General features: G+C 42.0%; 1 protein-coding gene across 8 annotated transcripts in view; it reads right to left on the bottom strand.

Moving 5' to 3' along the window:
• Cobl (cordon-bleu WH2 repeat protein) overlaps positions 1-19549 on the bottom strand; it is a 213354-nt gene that overhangs the window by 162920 nt on the left and 30885 nt on the right. For 7 of the 8 annotated variants that reach the window (XM_069995972.1, XM_069995979.1, XM_069995974.1 and 4 more), the window contains exon 2: positions 1219-1411. In XM_069995972.1, the coding sequence (XP_069852073.1) occupies positions 1219-1382 (164 nt within the window). In that variant the 5' untranslated portion in view covers positions 1383-1411. Of the gene's footprint in view, positions 1-1188; positions 1412-19549 lie in introns of those variants that run through there. The other variant, XM_069995977.1, reaches the window with a different exon arrangement.

The raw sequence follows: 19549 nt of genomic DNA, 5'->3' as shown, positions 1-19549 counted from the left end.
TTCCTGTTTCATAATTTTAGCTGTTAAATTATATGCTAAGATCCAGTGCCAGGCTAGTCTAGGTGTTAATGTGTTTAATTAAGCACTAAACTCAAACAATATGAGAGATTCATTATTCACTAAAAACAAAAAGATAAGCAAAAATATCTTTAACATCTTAGGAATTTGAACTAAACAAAACAAAACTTAATTGGCCAAACTTCAGTACAAACCCTATTAACAGCCACACTCAACTCTATCGACCTTGTGTTCTTAGTAACCCTTTTATTCTTTCTTCCTTGTAACCATTTGGCTCCTGCACCCTCTGCTATATCAGATAATGAAAATGCTGGGTGCCTAGAATTCAGTGGGAAGTATCCTTGCTCTATCATATTGTTATGAATTCATCACCCAAAAGGGAGCAAGTGCTCTCTATAACCCTTGGCTCTTTCACAAGCTTGGTGGCCACCAATGATCTCATGAAGAAAGAACAAGATGAAAACCCCAACCTCTAAGAGACTGACTTCAATCTGTTTTACATCTCTTCACACTCTTGTTCAGAAGTCAGCACACAGCTTAGTAGAGAAGGTTGATTTATTGGTATCCTATTTCTTGGGTGATATGCAAAAACTCAATCAGTATTCAAAAAGAACATACCCGGCAATGTACTTCAATTTCTATATATTCCTGCCCACTTAATTTTTAAAAATTCTTCACAGGGCTGGGAAGGTGGCTCAATGGTAGAGTGTTTGCCTTGCATGCATGAGGCCCTGGGTTCAATTCCTTAGCACCACATAAACATAAAAAAGCCAGAAGTGGCACTGTGGCACAAGTGGTAGAGTGCTAGTCTTGAGCTGAAAAGCTGAGGGACAGGGCCCAGGCCCAGAGTTCAAACCCCATGACTGACAAAAAAAAAAAAGCAAAAAAATTCTGCATCATGCTATTGGCCAAATATAATTTCCTGAAACTACTAGTAAGACATAAAACAAGATTTTGCAAGAATCTTGCAAAACTTGAATCAATCTGAATTATTTTCTTCTACTTTTGGCCATGTTGTTTAGAACATGACAGATTTTTCAGAGTAAAAATAAATGTTTTATAATGTGTAATGAAATTGAAAAAGACAGTGTGAGAAGGCGTTTCTAAGACTGTCTGGGATACTGTTGGTTATACACAGCTCTTTAGTTGTCTGGGTAGACCCTTCCATACCTGATCCTAGGGAAGGAGTTCAACACTCACAGTGCAGCATTTCTTGCATCTCTCTGCACTAGGTTATTAGTGGCCATATTAGAGAGGTCATAGGAAATAGCATCATGCAGGACTCTTGTTGGTAAACTAGTTGCCTTCATTCTCATGGCATGTCCATTCACATAGAAGCTCTTCATTTCTGAGAGGCCTGGCATGACTTAGACATTTGGCCAGACATGGGCTCCTAGAGAAGAAAATAAACAAGCATGAGCATACTCTAAGAATGGCTGTGGTTTTTGACAAGTGGAAATTCTGCTGCTGAGATCCACTGTCTTCTGGCCAGGGGTCCACAGGTCTTCTGACGGGGAGAGAGGTAAGTCACAATGAATCATGGCTACTATGAGCTGCTATGCTTAGAATATTATCTCATGACATTGGGTACCAAACCTCAAGGTGGGCAGAATTATCTCTATACCAATACAGAAACAACACAGGCTTGCCATCATTTAACTGATCGACAGCACCTGCTTTATCCTCTGGGCCCCTCAGAGACTCACAAGCTCATCTCATCAGAGTGTAGCTATAGCATGATGACCAGTTATCTAGACCCCAGGGAGATGATGGCTATTTTTACTCCCTGCTCTTATACATTCATCATGAGAAGGATTCTGAAGGGTGCTCAGAAAGCCATGCAGAGCCCCAGTATTTCAGTCATGGTAGCTGCCAGGTCATTTTCCAGCACAAAGGTGGGAATGTTCCCAGGCAATGCACCAATAACACTCAGTTCTTCAAATGTTATCTGGCAGGAACAATTAGTATGCTCACTCTATATATACTTGAAGGGAGACCTAAATAAAGGGCTGCAGCCATGCACAAAAGCTCTGGCCAAGAAATCCCTTGCAGGAGCCCCTATGGACATTCTTTTCCCAGGATCTTTTGATAGTGAACTCCCAGCCCCCAAGCAAGCCTTTGTACATGAGAAAAGTCCACTGTTAGGGCCTTTCAACACACACAATCCTAATGGGTAGGGTCCAATATTAGAGCTTGCAAGAGAGGCAATGATACTCCCCAATATAGATCTGTGTTTTCAATGACAAACCAGGATCTCCAGGAAAAGACACATGGGAGCTGGTTGCTGGCACACCACTGCTGGGCAACAGTGCCCTCTGGTCCCTTCTGCGGGCATTCCTGCCAGTGCACGAGCAATGTAGCTTGTTTTCTTGACTCACAATGGGCCCACAAGGACACCAGTAGCAAATTCAGGTCCTGTAGGAGAAGTTCTGAGACCTGATGAAATTCTCCAATTGACTGGGCACTCCAACTAGGATCTCAAAGTAGTCATGTGGTCAAGACTTCATACACTATTTGGAGGATAACAGAGTAAGGAAGCCAGCCCAGTGTGATGGCTCAAGCCTATAATCCTAGCTATTTAGGAAGCAGAGACTGGGGGAGGGACCAGTGCCTGAGACTCTTAACTAGTTCAATGGCTTGACATGGTACTGCATGCCTGCCACATAAATAAGAGGACTACATCCCAGGCCCACCTGGCATGAATAAAGAAAATCACCCATGCAAAGAAGGGCCAAGGCATAGTTCAAAGTGGAGGTAAACAAGAGGCCCTGAATGCAATCTACCAAACTGGTGTACCAACAATAAAATTAATTAGATTACTTATTGAAGAACTTGTCTCTCCCCTCTTAGCCAGATCATTTTATGTATCTGAAGATGGAATATGAAGGATTGACCCCCACCCTATTGTCCCAGGCCCATATAGACTCCAGGCAAAATCCCAGGTATGTGTGAACTTGTTTGAAGTGCAGGCAGGGCAATCCACCTACGCTGTAAACATCCCATTGTGGGCCCAACTGAAAGGCCCCCACCTTCCTTGACGTGTGGCTTTTTCATTAACCTCTGCCTTCTTGCTTGGACCTCCTATAAAAATACAGCTCCTGTTCAAACTCTTGGGCACAACCTCTAAACCCGCGGGAAGGTCTGTGCCCCTTGCTGTTTCTCAATAAATAGTCCTTGCTTGTTGATGATTGAGTCCGGCCTATTCCTTTTCCATTCTCCTCCGTTTTCCAAACACTTATTCCTATTGTGTTCAATTTTTGAAGCTCTTTTTATTTTCTGGATATTCTTTATCAAATTGATGAATAACTGGAAAACATTTTTCTCCCATTTTGTTCGTTTTGTTTTCAGCCATACTGGGGTTTGAACTCTGAGCCTTACACTTGTAAGGCAGGAGTTCTACCACTGCGCCACATCTCCAACCCAAGGTAAGTCTTTTTTTTTATTCTGGTCATTGTTTCACTTGCTGTACAAAAGCTTTTCAATATGATGTAATTCCAGTGTTTAATTCTGGTTCTGAGTAATTGAGGTTCTATTCAGAGAAGCATGAGCAGGCCTCTATCTTCAAGGGTTTTCTCTATGTTTTCCTCTAGCAGTTTCAAAGTTTCTGATTCTATACTAAATCACCACTGAGATTCCAGAGTGGTAACAAAATCTGAAATGGATGTGGAGGGAAAAGACACTGTTAATGGGAATGTAAATTAGTCCAGACATTATGGAAATCAGTATGGAGGTTACTTAGAAAACTAAAGATAAGCTGGACACCAGTGATTCATGCTCATAATCCTAACTACTCAGAAAGCTCAGACCTGGAGGATCTCTGAAGCCTTCTCTGGCAGAATAGTCCATCTTCAAAATAACCAGCAATATGCTAGGCCAGAGGCATGTGGTATAGAGTCAACTGAGAACAAGAAATCTAAGTGAGAGGTAGAAGTCCTGAGTTTAGTCACACACACATACAAACATACATACATACACACACACACACACACACACACATGCAAGTATGCATACACGCACGTGTGCACACACACATTTAAAAACAAAAAAACTAAAGATTGAACTACCATATGATTCTGCTATGGCACTCTAGGGGATATATCCAAAGAAATGTAAGTCAAGATACTTATACACCCATGATTATAGCTGCACTAATAATGACCAAAAATATGGAATCAACTAAAGTGCCCATCAATTGATGAGTGGGTAAAGAAACAGAGTATTATTCAGCTATAAAGATGAATTAAACTGGATGCCAGTGGCTCACACTTAGCTACTCAAGAGGCTGAAATCTGAGGACCATGATTCAAAGACAGCTTGTGTAGGAAAGGCTGTTAAGACTCTTATCTCCAATTAACCACCAAAAAAGCCACAAGTGGAACTGCATCTCAAGTGGTAGAACACTTGCCTTGAGCAAAAAAGCTTAGCAACAGTGCTAGGCCCTGAGTTCAAGCCACAGGCCCAGCATAAAAACAAAAACAAAAAGATGAATTAAATGTTATTTGCAGGAAAATGGATGAAATAAGGATGGTTATGTTAAGTGGTCTATGCAAGACTAATAAAATCCCATGTTCTCTCTCACATTTGGAATCTGTGTGGAATCTGGTCCTTAAGAATGAATTGCAGGAATGCAATATAGGGTCTCTTTGGGGGAGTACCAGTGGTAGAGTGAAGGGTGAAATGAGAGGGCAAAACAGGGTAAATATGCTCAAAGTATTCCATACACATGTATGAAAACAGAGCAAGGAAATCTGTTGAAATTACTTCTAGAAGCAAGAAGGAAGGAGGAGGAGGGTTAACAGAAGGGGTGAAGTGCATCTGAGTACATTGTATACACATATAGGGAAATACCACAATGGAATTCCTTCTTACAAGTAATAGTCACTAATAAAAAATGGTGAAGGGGAGGGAGGACAAAATTCAAAATCTGTGGCGATGAAGAGCTTCTGGGCACAGCTGAGAGGCTCATAGGTTTCAGTGTGACTATGGATTTGAATTAAAGGCTGGGTGGTAAGGGCTGGGAGAGGGAACTGGCCAGACTGGTCTGGTTGAATTGTATTGCTCATGGTGACACAATCTTAATGCCACTGAATGCCTTTTTGGCCACATCCAAATATCTCATCACCATTCCTTTCAAGAGCAGTTTCCACATGTGATGAGAATTTGCTTTGTTCTCATAATTCCATGTTACTCCCTTTTCAGCCCAATTCTTTTTATGTATTCAAAGATCCTATATGAAGGACTTGTCTCTCCCGTCCTGGCATGATCATTTTATGTATCTGAAGATGGAATATGAAGGACTGATCCCCCAACTCGACTGTCCCAGGAGCATACATGAGGCAAAATCCCAGGTATGAACTTGTTTGATGTGCTGGCAGGGCAATCCACCTGAGCCCATCTGTAAATGTTCTATTGTAAGTCCAATGGAAAAACCCCAGCTCCCTCATGGCTTTTTCATTCACCTCTGCCTCCTTGCTCAGACCCCGTATAAGACTGATACAAAAATTCACTCCCTTGCACAACTTACAAACATATGGGAAGGTCTGTGCCCTCACCGTTCCTCAATAAACAGTCCTTGCCTGTTGATGATCGAGTCTGGCCTATTCCTTTTCCATTATCTTCCATTTTCCTAACAATATGAATGTCATTGCATTTCAGAGAAAGGAAAGGAGAATAGTGCATTGATGGAATTAGTGGATGCTGACTTTGGTTCCCAAGTAGCCCACAAGGGAGGTCTTAGTTCTCATCCTTCTGGAAGATGAAACTGGGACTTTGATTAAGCAAACTAGCAAGGAGGATTCAGGTCTCCAATCTAGCAACCAAGCTCTGCAATCAGTTCAGTCACCAGGAGATACGAATTGCAAAACAAAATGTACATACTTAAAACAAAAAGTGATCCTTAGCAATGGAAGCAAAAGGAAGCAGATGTTCTTTTTACCTGTACATTAAGTACATCAAAGCAGGCCAGTTGAATTAAAGTCTGTAACAAAAACACAATTTGAAATCAACATGAAATGCTCCATGAACAAACTGGGAATCAGAAAGGCCTTAGATATCAAGTTCTACCTTCTTGTCCAGGAAAACTCTCAGCCTCAGCACATCTGTCATCCTAAGGAAGCGTGTGGCAGTAGTAGCCCAAGGCCTGACAGCTAACAACAACTTTTAATATCCTACTCAAGAAAATCCAACAAGTACTGTTTCTGAGGCATTTCTCTGCCAGAGTTCATGTTCTCAGTCTTTCCCCTACCAACCACAGCTCACTTGATTCAGCTTCATACTGGTTTTCCAAGGCTGGTCTGCATACCTCTAGAGGCACATTGTCAGAGTTTGAGCTACCCCATGAGCATAAGAACAAGTCAGAGGAACTGGCTGGCCCTAGCCACATGCCACTGTACCCACAGGCAGACAATCAAGAGGAGTAGGAGAGAAGACTCACCAGGTGGTGATTGGATGGCAGCAGGTCTCTCTGTTGCTCTAGCTAGCAAGGACACAGGTGAAGGTGAGACTAGGCTGTGGCCTTGCCAAAGAACTTATTCAGTCCAAAGACCCAAAATGGACATGCATGAAAGACTGTGAAGGAGAGACTGAAACTCAGCTAGATGTGCCAGTGAAAATTGTCCTGAGAGAGCCCAGAGGGGCAGGGACAAGAGGGAGGAGAAACCTGCTCTGTCTACTGGGAGGAAGCAGGAAGGAAACCAGCTGCTCCTGCCTGAGCCTCCAGGGTGGCTGTGTGTTGCTGCTTCTGGACCCCTGTTCCTTGTACATGGTAGGTTTTTAACTCTGCAAGAAAATGTACATCGTAAGATGTCCTAAGGAAAAGCCACTCTGTGTGTATGATTTCTATCTCATAAGAACTCATCTCTGAATCTCGAGCAAAAATCACAGCCAAGTAGGATTCAGTCTACCTATGTTTCTGTGTCGCCCTAATTTGTTTTCTAGTTCAATAAAGACAGATACAAAGATGTGATATCTACAAGCCTCCCTTAGTTCATATAATATTTAATAAATACTATTATGTCATTTTGACAACTTAAATATTCAGTTAAAATATTCTCATTTGGTAAATGATAGTCTTGGGTGTGCAAAATTAATTAAAAAATAATAAACTATTTCATTTGTCTACATGGAAACCAAATGCAAAGTAAAATATAGAAATTAACTCTGTATTACAGGTAAAAGCTGCACTTAGGGGCTGAATTTTTGATGCTGTCATTAAAGACCAACTGTTTCTAACTTTATTTGTGTATGTATGTATGTATGTATGTATGTATGTGCTGGTAATGAGCCTTGAACTCAGGGCCTAGGTGCTATTCCTTAAATTTTTTTTGCCAAGGTTGGCACTCTACCACTTAAGCCACAGCTCTACTTCCAGCATTTTGCTGGCTCATTGGAAATAAAGAGTTTCATGGACTTTTCTGCCTAGGTTGGCTTTGAGTGGTGATCCTCAGATCTTAGCTTCAGGAGTAGCTGGATTACAGGTATAGGCCATTGGTGCCTGATATGGCTCTAATTTTGGACTACAAAGTAAGAAATGGCTATCTGCTGCTTGTAAGTCCTTCTACACACAACACTGCTCAAATATAAATAATGTGCCTGTTCCCACTGATAGTCAGAAGGGGAGAGATCAGATAAAAGCACCTGCCTCTGTGACTTTTCTTACCTAGATCAAGAAAGGTGATAACATATGTATCCATAGATGCTGCTAAATCTCCAGATGACCTGTAGTGAGAGGTTTGATTCGAAGCCACAAACAACAGTGGGCACCAGAAAAGAGGACAAGTAGGCAGCACTTGTCAAATACTTCTTACAGGCCAAGACATGCCAAATACTTCTTACAGGCAACAGGATAAACAAGATGCAGTAACCACCCCTGGACTCTGGCCTACTGTCAGGTCCAAATGTGAGGAGCAGGTATCAGAACTAGGCATGGCACACTTAGGGGCTACTCCATCTCTGGCTTCATTCTTCGACAGTAGTTTCAAGGTAAGTAGACATGACTGAGCTTACAGGGAGAAGATCTCGCCATAATTACTGTGTGAAGCCTGTCAGGAAGGGGAAAATACTTCATTGGTTTTTTTAATAAACCCTTCCTCTCAGGTTGTCCATCTTTACAATTAGAAAGTCCATGTTTGTACATAGTCACACCAACACTTCCCCCTCCACGAATATTTAGTCAAGAGACAGTGTGTAGGCCAGGCACTGGTGACTCCATAATCCTAGCTACTCAGAAAATTGAGATCCAAATAGAGTACCAGCTTTGAACAAAAAAAACGCTAAGGAACAGGACATAGGCCCTGAGTTCAAGCCCCAGTCCTGTCACAGAAGACAGAGACAGAGATAGTAGAGGGAAAGAGAGAGAGAGCGTGTGTTAACGTGTTCTAAGTCTCCCTCACTAAAGCTATCTCAGGAAAAACTCAGTGAAGAAAATCCTGTGGTGGCTGAAGGATATCCTGACAGGTACAGAACAGCCCCAGGTGGACAACTGTTTCGCCTTTCTAGCTGAATTTATTCAAGTCAGCAAATCATGCCAATCTGGAGGCATGAATGTGTTCCCAAGAGACATATCTCCACGTGGAGATGGTTGTACAGCCTGGGGAATGGATGTGAGTTACAAGTTCCTGCACGATCTGCCACACAGACACTGCCATGCATAACCAACAACAGTAGCCATGCTTTGCAGAGGGGAAGAGAAGACTTTTCCCTAGAAAAGAGAAACCCAAAATATCTAACTCAACATAGCAAAGCTCAACACAGGACTAGCTCTTGAAGTGGCAAGGTATATTTCTGAGATGGTTAGAAACAAAACACCCATTCAACAGACCACAAAACAAAATTTCTCCCAAAGGCACTCATGCTGAATTCTATCAGTAAACTCACTTATTGTTATAAGCCTGCTCTGTGTCATGCACTATTCTCAGGAGTCTTATGAAGAAGACAAGATATACAATAAGGGAAAGAAAGGGGAGTCGTTAAGATAGATGGGGTAAAAAACTGGCGATATAACATATGACAGATGACACGTGACCCATCATAGAACTTCTTTTCACATACTACCTTGGGTTCTTGATCAAATATTTCTTCCTGTTCAAATGCTTCTTTTTCACATAATGCCTCGGGTGCCGGATCAACCACTGAAAAAGGCCAGGGCAGTGTACACACAAGTCATCAAGCAATCAGAGCAAAGCCCAGGTGAAGAGACATGGCAGGAGCCCATACTATAATGATCACCCTCCAAAGGACTCCATTGCACTGTCTTTGAAGCCCCTCTCCAGATGGAAAGACTTGCTACTTTTGAAACCTTTTCCTTTCAAGTAAATTCACCATGTATACTTTCCTATCTATTCATTCTTTAATGGTTGAAGAAAACAAATTTATAATTCCTAGATGGCATGGGTGGGCACAGCCTGAAGTCTGACAGAGAACAAGCATCTGCCTGGCTCATTCCCAAACTGGCCTCAAAGGAGACAATGCCCTCATGGATAAACAAGAGGCAATGCATATACAAGTATTCCTAGCAGAGATTACTAACATAAATTTAATAACCCAGTGTCAATGGAGTTTAGTAGAACAGAATATTTCTAGAGAACTATGGCAGTGATTTTTTAAAAAAGAATCCATATAGGAACTCAGGTTTCAGAGAGATGAGTAATTTTCTAATTCAAGGGAACTGTACATTAGAACGGCTTGAAGAACCTCAATAAAAGCTGTTAGTCAATAGAGGTATGGGGAGAGAATAAGATGTAGAGACTGAAGAGTGGAGGTACTAGCCAGAGGGGGTTAGGCTAATGACAATGAGGGAGGTTGAATATGGTCTACATCACTTATTTTCGCCTATGAAAATGGAACAATGAAACCTGTTGAGAATGATTTAGGAAAGGGAGAGGGGGCAGGGAGAGTGACAGAGGGAACAAGATTCATTGGAATTCATTGTAAATATGTGAAAGGTAACAATGAAATCCGAACACCAACATTAATCTAAGCTAGGAAAGCAAGACAAGGAAGGAAGGAAGGGAGGGAGGGAAACTGAGTTTCACAAATAGAAATGTGATTCAAAGGTCTTTTCTTCAAGATTGACTTGATGGCAATTAAATACATGTCCTAAAAAAGTATATTTTGTTATTTAACTTTAGTAAACCAAGTTTGGTAGCACATGCCTGTAATCCCAGCAGATAATGAAACTTAATCCCCAAACACCAAATACTAATCAAACAACAACAACAACAACAAAAAAACCCAAACAATTATTTTAAAATCAGATTCTAGAAATCTGCTAAGTATATTATGCTCCCACCACAAGGCACTGAAATGTTATTAATTTGTCTTTGTTAAACTTGATTTTATTTTATTTTTTTAAGCCACAGTCCGCTAACCCATTAGCCAAAGAATGTGGACAGGCTGGTTTTACTTGTCCTTAGCAGCCTAGATCCTATTCTTCCTTTGTGGTCCAGATCCTACTGCTGCCCAAGTCAATATAGGACTAGTGTATTGGACTGTCTTCACACTGGGGAGGTTCTTGCCTGGTTCCAAGCTTTGGTGTTCTTTATTAGTACTTGCGGAATTTCTTATAAACACAGACTTCCTAGAAGACTGTACCTTCTCAACATTTAAAAAGCATCAGGTGGATGAGGCTGAGCATACTTTGAGAACAAGTCTTTGGGAAAAGAGTTCTATATTATAAGCTTGTTCTACTTAACTAACCTCAACCTACTTTCTGTAACAGGAAGTTTAGGTATTTAAAGAACTGTAGCATATATGTTAAAAAAAAAAAAAAAAAAGAACTGTAACAGACATTTCTCCAAAGTCATACAAGTGAGCAGCAGATGTATGAAAATATGTTCAAAATCACCATTCATCATGGAAAACACAAATCAAAACCATAATGAGATGCAAACCTATACCTGTTAGGTTAACCATTAAGAAAAAAAAATCCTAGCTAGTTAGGAAGTTGAGCAGCAAAGTGTGAAGCCTGCCTTGGTGGAGAAGTTTGCTAGTACAGTAGTGTATGCCTATCATCCTAGCTATTTGGGACAATAGCGGTTCCAGGCCAGCTCTAGAAGAAAAGTATGCAAGAATCCATTCTCAACTGAAAAACCTGGGTGTTGTGGCAGGCATTTGTCATCCTATCTACAACAGGAAGTCTAAAATACTGGATTGACTAAAATGAAGATATCAAGGAACACATATCCTCAAAGTAGGCATAAGGTAATCGATTGGTCTTGATTTCTCAACTTTAAGGACACGGTCTAGGAAACAGGGATGTATTCCACTCACAATCATACCAGGCTAAGAGAGTTTTTCATAATTTTTAAATGTGAGGAAGGAAGGGAAGAGGTGGGAGAAGAGAGGGGAGGAGAAAATTTCATGACACATAAAATGTCAATAAATTCCAATTCCTGTGTCCAATAATACAACTGCATTAGACATAGCCAGGATTCACTATATATTGCTCCACAGCTATTTCCTGCCTACTACAGCAGAGTTGAGAGAGAAAGACAACTCTGAAAGGTAGAAACATTTCCACTCTGTCCCAATGCAGAAAATGTTTCATCTTTGTCCTGTAGGACAAAATGTAAAACTAAGGGAGCATCAGGCCTCCTTGGTCAGGTAGAAAAGGATAGAAAATGTCAGAACCAGGAGCTGGTGGCTCACACCTGTAATCCTAGCTACTCACTAGGCTGTTTTCACTGCATTTGATTCCGGTGCCCTGCATCTTGTATATACATTTTTCTAATTTGGGGAGGGGAAGGGAACTAACAAAATGCTGAAACAAAGATATAGACTGACCCATTGTAACAATGAGATGTACAAGACACTATGTTGAAAATGAACTTTACAACGTGGAGGTGGGAGAGAAGTTGGGGAGGTGGGGAGGGAAGGGATGATAGGGGAAAAACAAAGGAGGGGGTAACAATGCTCGATAAGAACCATACTCAACACCTTACTCATGTAACTGTAACGCCTCTGTACAGTATCTTTACAACAAAATATATATATATATATATTTTTTTTTAAAAAGGATTATGGTTCAAAAGCAGCTCAGGCAGGAAAGTCTGAGAGATTCTTATCTCTACTAAACTACCAAAAAAGCCAGAAGAGAAGCTGTGGTGGCTCAAGTGATAAAGAACTAGCCTGGAGCAAAGCAGCTCAGGAACAGTGTCCAGAGCCTGAGTTGAAGCCCCAGAATTGGCACCCCCAAAACAAAAAAGAAAAAGAAAAGGAAAGAAAAGAAAATGGCAGACATAACATGTGGCAGACAATGTCTGGCCCATCATGACACTGCTACCTCCCATAATCCCCTGGACTCCTGGCCAAATTTTCTTCTTATAATGCCCTGAGTTCCTGCTCAACCAATAAGAAAAGCTAGTCAATACATGCAAAATTAATCAAGTAATCAGGGCAAAGCCAGGGGAGGAGGTATTGCAGGAGCCATAAGAACTCCATCAGCTCTAGAACCTCTCTCTATGGAGAGTCTATACTTTCACTTTCAAATAAAGTTATGTCTGCTTTGAACACTTTCCTGCTTTTTAATTATGTAATGGGCAGAGAAACAAATCTGTACCTCTAGAGGGCATCAAAAGCTTTATAGAGCATAAAACCTCTTCAGGAAGAAATGGATGTAAAGAAAAACAGTAGTATTATTTTCATAAAAAGCCAAATACTTAAAGAAAATAAACATGAGTTGCCAAGTATCATAAGCAAACAATTTACAGTTTACTAGATGGTGAAGCAGAAACTGAAAATGACTAGGGAAGAAAAAAACAACTGATAACATGAGGAGAATTGTTCACTGAGATTTTATCAGCATTCTTTATAACTTACAGTTGACTTCTGAGAAACTGGAATGAAAACCAGACAATAAATTGTTGGCAAGGCTCTCAGTTAACAGAATGCTAAATAAACACACGTAGATTATAAACTAACTCATTTAACTGAAATGAGCCATCATTAGCCCAATCAGGACACACAGAAGGTTTCCAGGAATGAAAGACCATTCAGGTTCTCCAACAAGGTATGCTTAGCCCAATTTTGAAAAGGATGGAACTGAGCTGGGGTACAAGGTGGCAAGGTCTAGCAGTTCAGAGGAGGTACATTTAGTCCTAAGCAATCTAGTCCCAAGACAGTATTCTTACCTGAATTTCTCTATTGCTCTCATTCCAAAGGAGCCAGAATCACAAAGTATTTTAAAATATTAGACTTATAAATACCTTTTCCTGTTTTAATGCTTCAAGTTATACAAGTAAACGCTTGCATAAAGAATCTAGAACATTCAAGTTACTGATCACACACACACACACACACACACACACACACACACACACACACACACACACACACACACACACACACACACACACACACACACACACACACACAGAGGAAAGAAACTAATCTGAGTATCTCCCAAATTTCATTCCACATCCTAAAATATCAGACATGCAATGGGCTACAAAGTTGGACCAATAGAATCACACACACAAAAAAAAATCCTGTACTAACCTGGGCACTAGAGGCTCATGCCTGTAATCTTAGCTATTCAGGAAGCTGAGATTTGAGGATTAAGGTTCAAAGCCAGCCCAGGCAAGCAATTCCTTGAGAATTATATCTCCAAGTAAGCAGCAAAAATCCAGACATGGAGATGTCGCTTGAGGGGCAGAGCACCCGCCTTGAGTGAAAAAGCCAAATAAGAGATACAGGCTCTGAGTTTAAGGCCCACCACCAGCACACGCATAGAAAAATGCTATGCAGGTGTTCTCACCTGCAGTATCCAAGTAAAGGAGTCTCTACCTGCTGAAATGGAAGCCCAGAGCTGGCTAGTGAGCTAGGGCAGCTATCACCACACAGGCATGCAGGCAGTAGGATGGCAGCACAGGGTCAGTCACCTACCCTCTGCACAGCTGAATGCGCAATGCCTCACTCACCATGATGACAGCAGTCATGGTGACAACAACGTTCTTTTTGGAATAAAAGCCAAATCTAATTGAAAAGCCACCCAATATATAAAGCACTTTGTCCATGTTTAATTATACATCAGCTTGTGACAATGGTATTTGGGCAAGATAGCAGACACTTCTATTTAATATTTCTCGTTCATCAAAAAAGAGAAGCCCAATGGCTTCTCTGAGAAAATTCTTGCCGACATCAGACTGTGAAGGGCTGGGCTCACTCACCTCCTGGCATGGGCGTCTCCCCACTCTCACCAGCTCCTGCCTGTCAGAGTGGCTGGGCAGCTGCATCTGTCACATATTTATGGTGGCTAGATCGAACTGGCATTTAAAAATCAAGAGTCTAAAACTGAAGGACAGGCTTTGCCAGAGAGACAAACTAATTTTACTTATTTGAAAATAGTTCATGAGCCTAAATATTTTGATACTCAAACACAATTCCCAAAATACTTAAATATTTCAATGGTCTTGGAATTGCAACACCTTGTAAAACCTATTTTAGGTTTTGCTTTTTAAGACTGTCACTGAGCCACCATGGTTCACGTACCCAGCAGTCTTTTCTCTGGTGATAGCAACCCCAGCTGGAGTAAATGGGACTCATGTCTGGTTACGTGCAGCCCACCTCAGCCACTTGTTCTAAACCCCCTTTTCTTGTCCCTTACCAGTAATTCTGTCATCACACAATTATCAGGTCCTCATTCACAATGACTCCTCTCCTATTTCCACGGCAGAGCATCTCTCCCTGAATATCCCCCTTTACCTACTGGTCGTGTTTTGCCTCCCTCTGCTCTATAACCTCTCACACAATTAACTTCCTTCAACAGCTTCCCTCCCAAACACACTGCACTGCCCTTGCTGTATCTCAGCTAGTGAGTAGCATTCACTGTCCCTTCCTGTCCCTGCATCCTATCCCAGGCCTGAGGATGGTACTATTTTCAATAGTCCTTGTCACTGTTATAACTCAGCAGTGTTGCTCAAGTCTTTCTCCACCTATTTGTTCCATAGTCACCACAATCACCTTCTCCCGAATCTTTTGCATTCAACCAAATTAGGCAATTTGGGACTATTCATTATCTGTGCAAAGCGGGCAGAACAGTGTCACTCTGGGTGAATATCTGATGCTGAGTGTAGAAAACAGCTTTCCTTCATATGTGTGACAACTTTACTTCAGAAGGCACAGGCTGAAAGGCCCAACTGAGATCTCAAGAAGCACACCTTCCTGCACCAGCTTCACACCAGTCTCTCCTATTCACATAGCAGAGGATGCTCAGGAACAAAGCAACTTAATAGTGAAATTCTAAGTCCAGAGGATCTTCTGTCCAAACAACACACTTATTCTAAAAAGCATGAGTGCCAACCTTTTATTTGGTAACCAGTCATGTTTTCAAGTGTAAGATATAACAGCAATATTCTGACAAACTTAAGAGTAAAAAGAATCCTTAGCCGATACTGGAGGCTCACACCAATAATTGTAGCTACTCTGAAGATTGCAGCTTGAAGACAGCCTGGGTAGGAAAGTCTGTGAGAAATTTTTATCTCTAATTAACCACTAAAAGGCCAGAAGTGAATCTATGGCTCAAGTAGTAGAGTGCCAGCTTTGATTTTAAAAAGCTAGGGAACAGTGTCCAGGCCGTGAGTTCAAGGCTGGTAGTGGTACCGGCCTCCCCCTGACCATCCCTCCTTCCCCCCCCACGCAAATTCTCCTCTGACTACCAGTCATTTAACTTGATTTGAAGGTCTGAATTTTCATTACACAGCTTTGTCTGAAATAAAAAAACACTGTCGTTAATGTATTAAAATAAATACAATCTGGTGGTGCATTTGATACTTCACTGCTTGAGTCCCAACTTTCTCAGGAGATAAGAAAAAAACTTCTTCTACCCCACATATTCAGAGAGCTGGAGGAGGCCAGTAAGGAAGAAGGGAAAGGTGCTGAGTTTCGCTAGAGCAAAGGGGACTGACTGGCAGGACCCCAAGACACTCTGCTCTCTGCCAGCAAAGTGAACTCAGTGAGATATTATGAATATACATGAACAAGACTAACCAAGACACACAAATGTGAAACCCAAGTCCACTGGAATCTATTTTATTCCCTTCTCTACCAGGAATGCTATATGAAAGGAAAGAAAGACCTCAGTGTCTAAGCTTAGAATTTCCCTTTTTGCAATTATGCTTTTTTTTTTTTCAATTGCTCCCAGACCTCATGGGACTAGGCCAACAGTCACCTGCTCAGCTCTGGCCCTGTAGCCCAATAGGGCGATATATTTCTTTAGTATTCTCTGGCCCCTTAAACTCACTTTGCAGAGCAGATCTGTAGGGATGGAGAAGGTGAGTACAAGACCTACCAGACCAACAGGCTGCCTTATAGGAAAGGAAAGATCTTTTACATATAAAATACCCAAGCTGGGAACCAGTGGCTCAGGCCTATAATCACAGCTACTCAGGAGCCTGAGATCATGATTGGAAGCCAGCCTGGGTAGGAAAGTTTGTGAGACTCTTATCTCCAATTAAGCATCAAAAAGCCAGAAATGGAGCTGTAACACTATTCTTGAGCAAGCTCAGGACAGTGCCCAGGCCCTGAGTTCAAGCCCAAAGATTGGCATTCATATATACATGTACATATACACACATGCATACATGCATTCATATTCTATATATTAAATACATAATATAGATTATATATATGTATATATATCACATTCTCGATCTATTTGTTCACTGGATTTATACACTGAAGAACATCTGGGCTGTATCCTATTATGAATAATATCACAGTGAACATGGGTGTGCAAGTGTTTACTGTGTCATAACTTATAATCTTTTATATAAATGCTCGAGTGATATTACTATATCACAGGGTAGTTTCTATGTTTAGTTTTGTGAGGAATCTCCAAACTGCCTTCCATAACTGGTTGCACTAGAATATGTTCCCACCAACAGTATAAGAGGGTTCCTTCACCCCACATCCTTATAATGAATACCAGAAAGCTGGAACATGTTATGGCGGGGGGAGGGGGGCGCGAGTAAGGCCAAGGGGAGGTTTGAAAATGAGTAGAGAGAGAAAAGGGGGGTAAAATGCAATTATAATATTTAATGCACATATGTGAAAATAGAACTAGGCAAACTGAAAGCTTTGGTGGGGTTGGGAGAGATGGAGAATGGGGGTGACGGTAGGGGGGGTCAAAACCTTATGTAAGGATAATAATAAAAAGAAATACCCGCAGGAAAGTGATGCAAGCATGCATATCACACAGGAGAACACTGGCTCACAAGCTACCACATCACAGATGTGGATTTTCTCAATCATCAGAGGTGTCATGAGAAACTTCCCCCCAAATAGGGTCCCAGGCAGCATGGGCTTCCTGGACATGTCCTACTCATAGTCTACAGACAGCCAAATGAGCCCTCTCGAATCCCATCAGCATCCCACAGAACCAAGCAGAAGGCTGGCAATTCCAAGTTCCACTTCAGATGAAAAACACAAGGCTCTGTTTTTCTGGAAAGGATTTTTTTTTTTTTGGTTATGAGGCTTGAACTCAGGGACTGGGCACTGTTCCTGAGCTTTGTTGCTGAAGGCTGGACCACTTTGAGCCACAGCCCACTTCTGGTTTTCTGGTGGTTAATTGGAGATAAGAGCCTCATGGACTTTCCTGCCTGGGCTGGCTTTGACCTGCCATCCTCAGATCTCAGCCTCCTGAGTAGTACATGCAAGCCACCAGTGCCTGACTGGAAAGGAATGTTTTAAAAACCTGACTCACTGCTGAGGCTTCTCTCTTCCCTACTCAGCTGGGGTTTGTGGCATCTATTTTAGTAAAGAGGCACTTAGCATCACTTTTAGTTAGTCTTTGATAGCAAAGAACTCCATTCTTTTCTCTACAAAATGTCCTTTAAATTCTCCAAATGAAAGCTTACTGTGATAAATACTTGTGTGAAGAAACAAGAATCAAGAAATGAAGATGTCTGATGGTATATTGTACATGGTATGACTCCACTGGTTACAGTGAGACAGGAATCTGAGGGATTTTTTTTTTCTGGTCCTGAGGCTTGAAATCTGGGCGTGGACGCTGTTCCTGAGTTTCTTTTTCTCTAGGCAAGCACTCCACCACTTGAGCCACAGCAACATTTCTGACTTTTTTGAGTAGTTTACTAGTGATAAGTGTCTCATTGACTTTCCTGCCTGTGCTGGCTTCAAACCACAATCCTCAGATCTCAGTCTCATGAGTAGCTAGGATAAGAGGCATGAGTCACTGGGCCCAACTCTATTTTCTTTAATGCAGAGTTGGTTGGATGAAGCACACAAACTCTGTAACACATTATAAGCCCATGTGAGGCGCTTAAATTCCAATGAGTCACTACTATAGACCCAGTACTCTGTCTTGCTTCAGCCTCAACCCCAGGCCCTGGGGCTCCAAGGAAAGATAATGATGTGAGCTTCCAGGAAAGAGAGTTACTCTCCAGTGGGACCAGCCACTCAGTGGTTTCCTGTTAAGGACCCAGATGGAACAGGGGAACATGCCAGGTGAAACTCAGGATGTAAGGTAGAGTAGGCCCTACATATAACAGGTCATACCCACTCTAGGCTGGGTGTTATGTGCACACATATATTCTACTGAGGCTTGAGCTCAGAGTTTTATGCTACCACTTGAGCCATACTTCATTTCTGGCATTTGCTGGCTAATTAGTGATAAGAGCATCTCAGGTTTGCCTGTCCAGACTGGCTTCGAACCATGATACTTAGATTTCAGCTCCTACATAGCTAGGATTACAGGCATGAGCCACTGGCACCTGGCCACCAAACCAGTTGGGAGCTTTAAGGAATACCTTCAGAAAGCCAAGGACCAACTTAGGTGGACAGGTGAATGGCAAGGAGATACAGTCACACCTACAGTAAATGCTGGCCAGGGGTAAGGGACTACAGCAGAGAGGTCAGGTGTGGAAGGAGATAAGGTACAAGCCAGCTGGCCAGGGGGAGGAGGTGAACAGGAAGGGAGACATTTTCAGGTGGCTGTAAGGGAAAGGAAATGTTTACGTCACTTCTAGCTAAAGGGAAGGAACCACACTCTGCCATAGCTAGGCTCTTAAGAGCTCCCAGTCAGACAGAGGAGGACACCCAGCCCTCTCCCCCACCCTACCAAGGGCCTGACCTTTACCTCAAGAGGGATTAGTTTCCTGAGGTTTAGAAGTAAAAGAGTCAAGATTTGGCTGGGTAAGATTAACAACTGTGGAAGGCACCAAAGTGAAGAAAATCCTGGGATTCCTCATGGTACTCACAACAGAGAGGCCTAAGGCAGGCAGTATGCCATAGTGCATGCAAAAGCTACAACTCAGAGATTGGACTCCAGTCTGGGCATCCTTTCCAGGACCAGAGCAAATTCCTATTGACAAGGCCCACGGATGCCCCTTTCTCTCATTCTCTGATGGCCACATACTGTGGGGTCCAAGCCAATGTGAAATTGAGCCAACTGCACACTTGTTCAGCTCTTACAAAGCTGAGGGTCAATCACACTGCCAAGAGCCACCTCTGACACTTCCCTACTGTATGAAGTCAGTACCCTGGGTCTCAACCCTAAGCCTAGGATTATTCAGTGTCA

The sequence above is a fragment of the Dipodomys merriami genome, unplaced genomic scaffold (genome assembly GCF_024711535.1).
Source record: "Dipodomys merriami isolate MVZ:Mamm:240054 unplaced genomic scaffold, mDipMer1.0.p SCAF_5, whole genome shotgun sequence".
Taxonomy (NCBI): domain Eukaryota; kingdom Metazoa; phylum Chordata; class Mammalia; order Rodentia; family Heteromyidae; genus Dipodomys; species Dipodomys merriami.
This window is presented reverse-complemented; position numbering and strand designations above follow the sequence as displayed.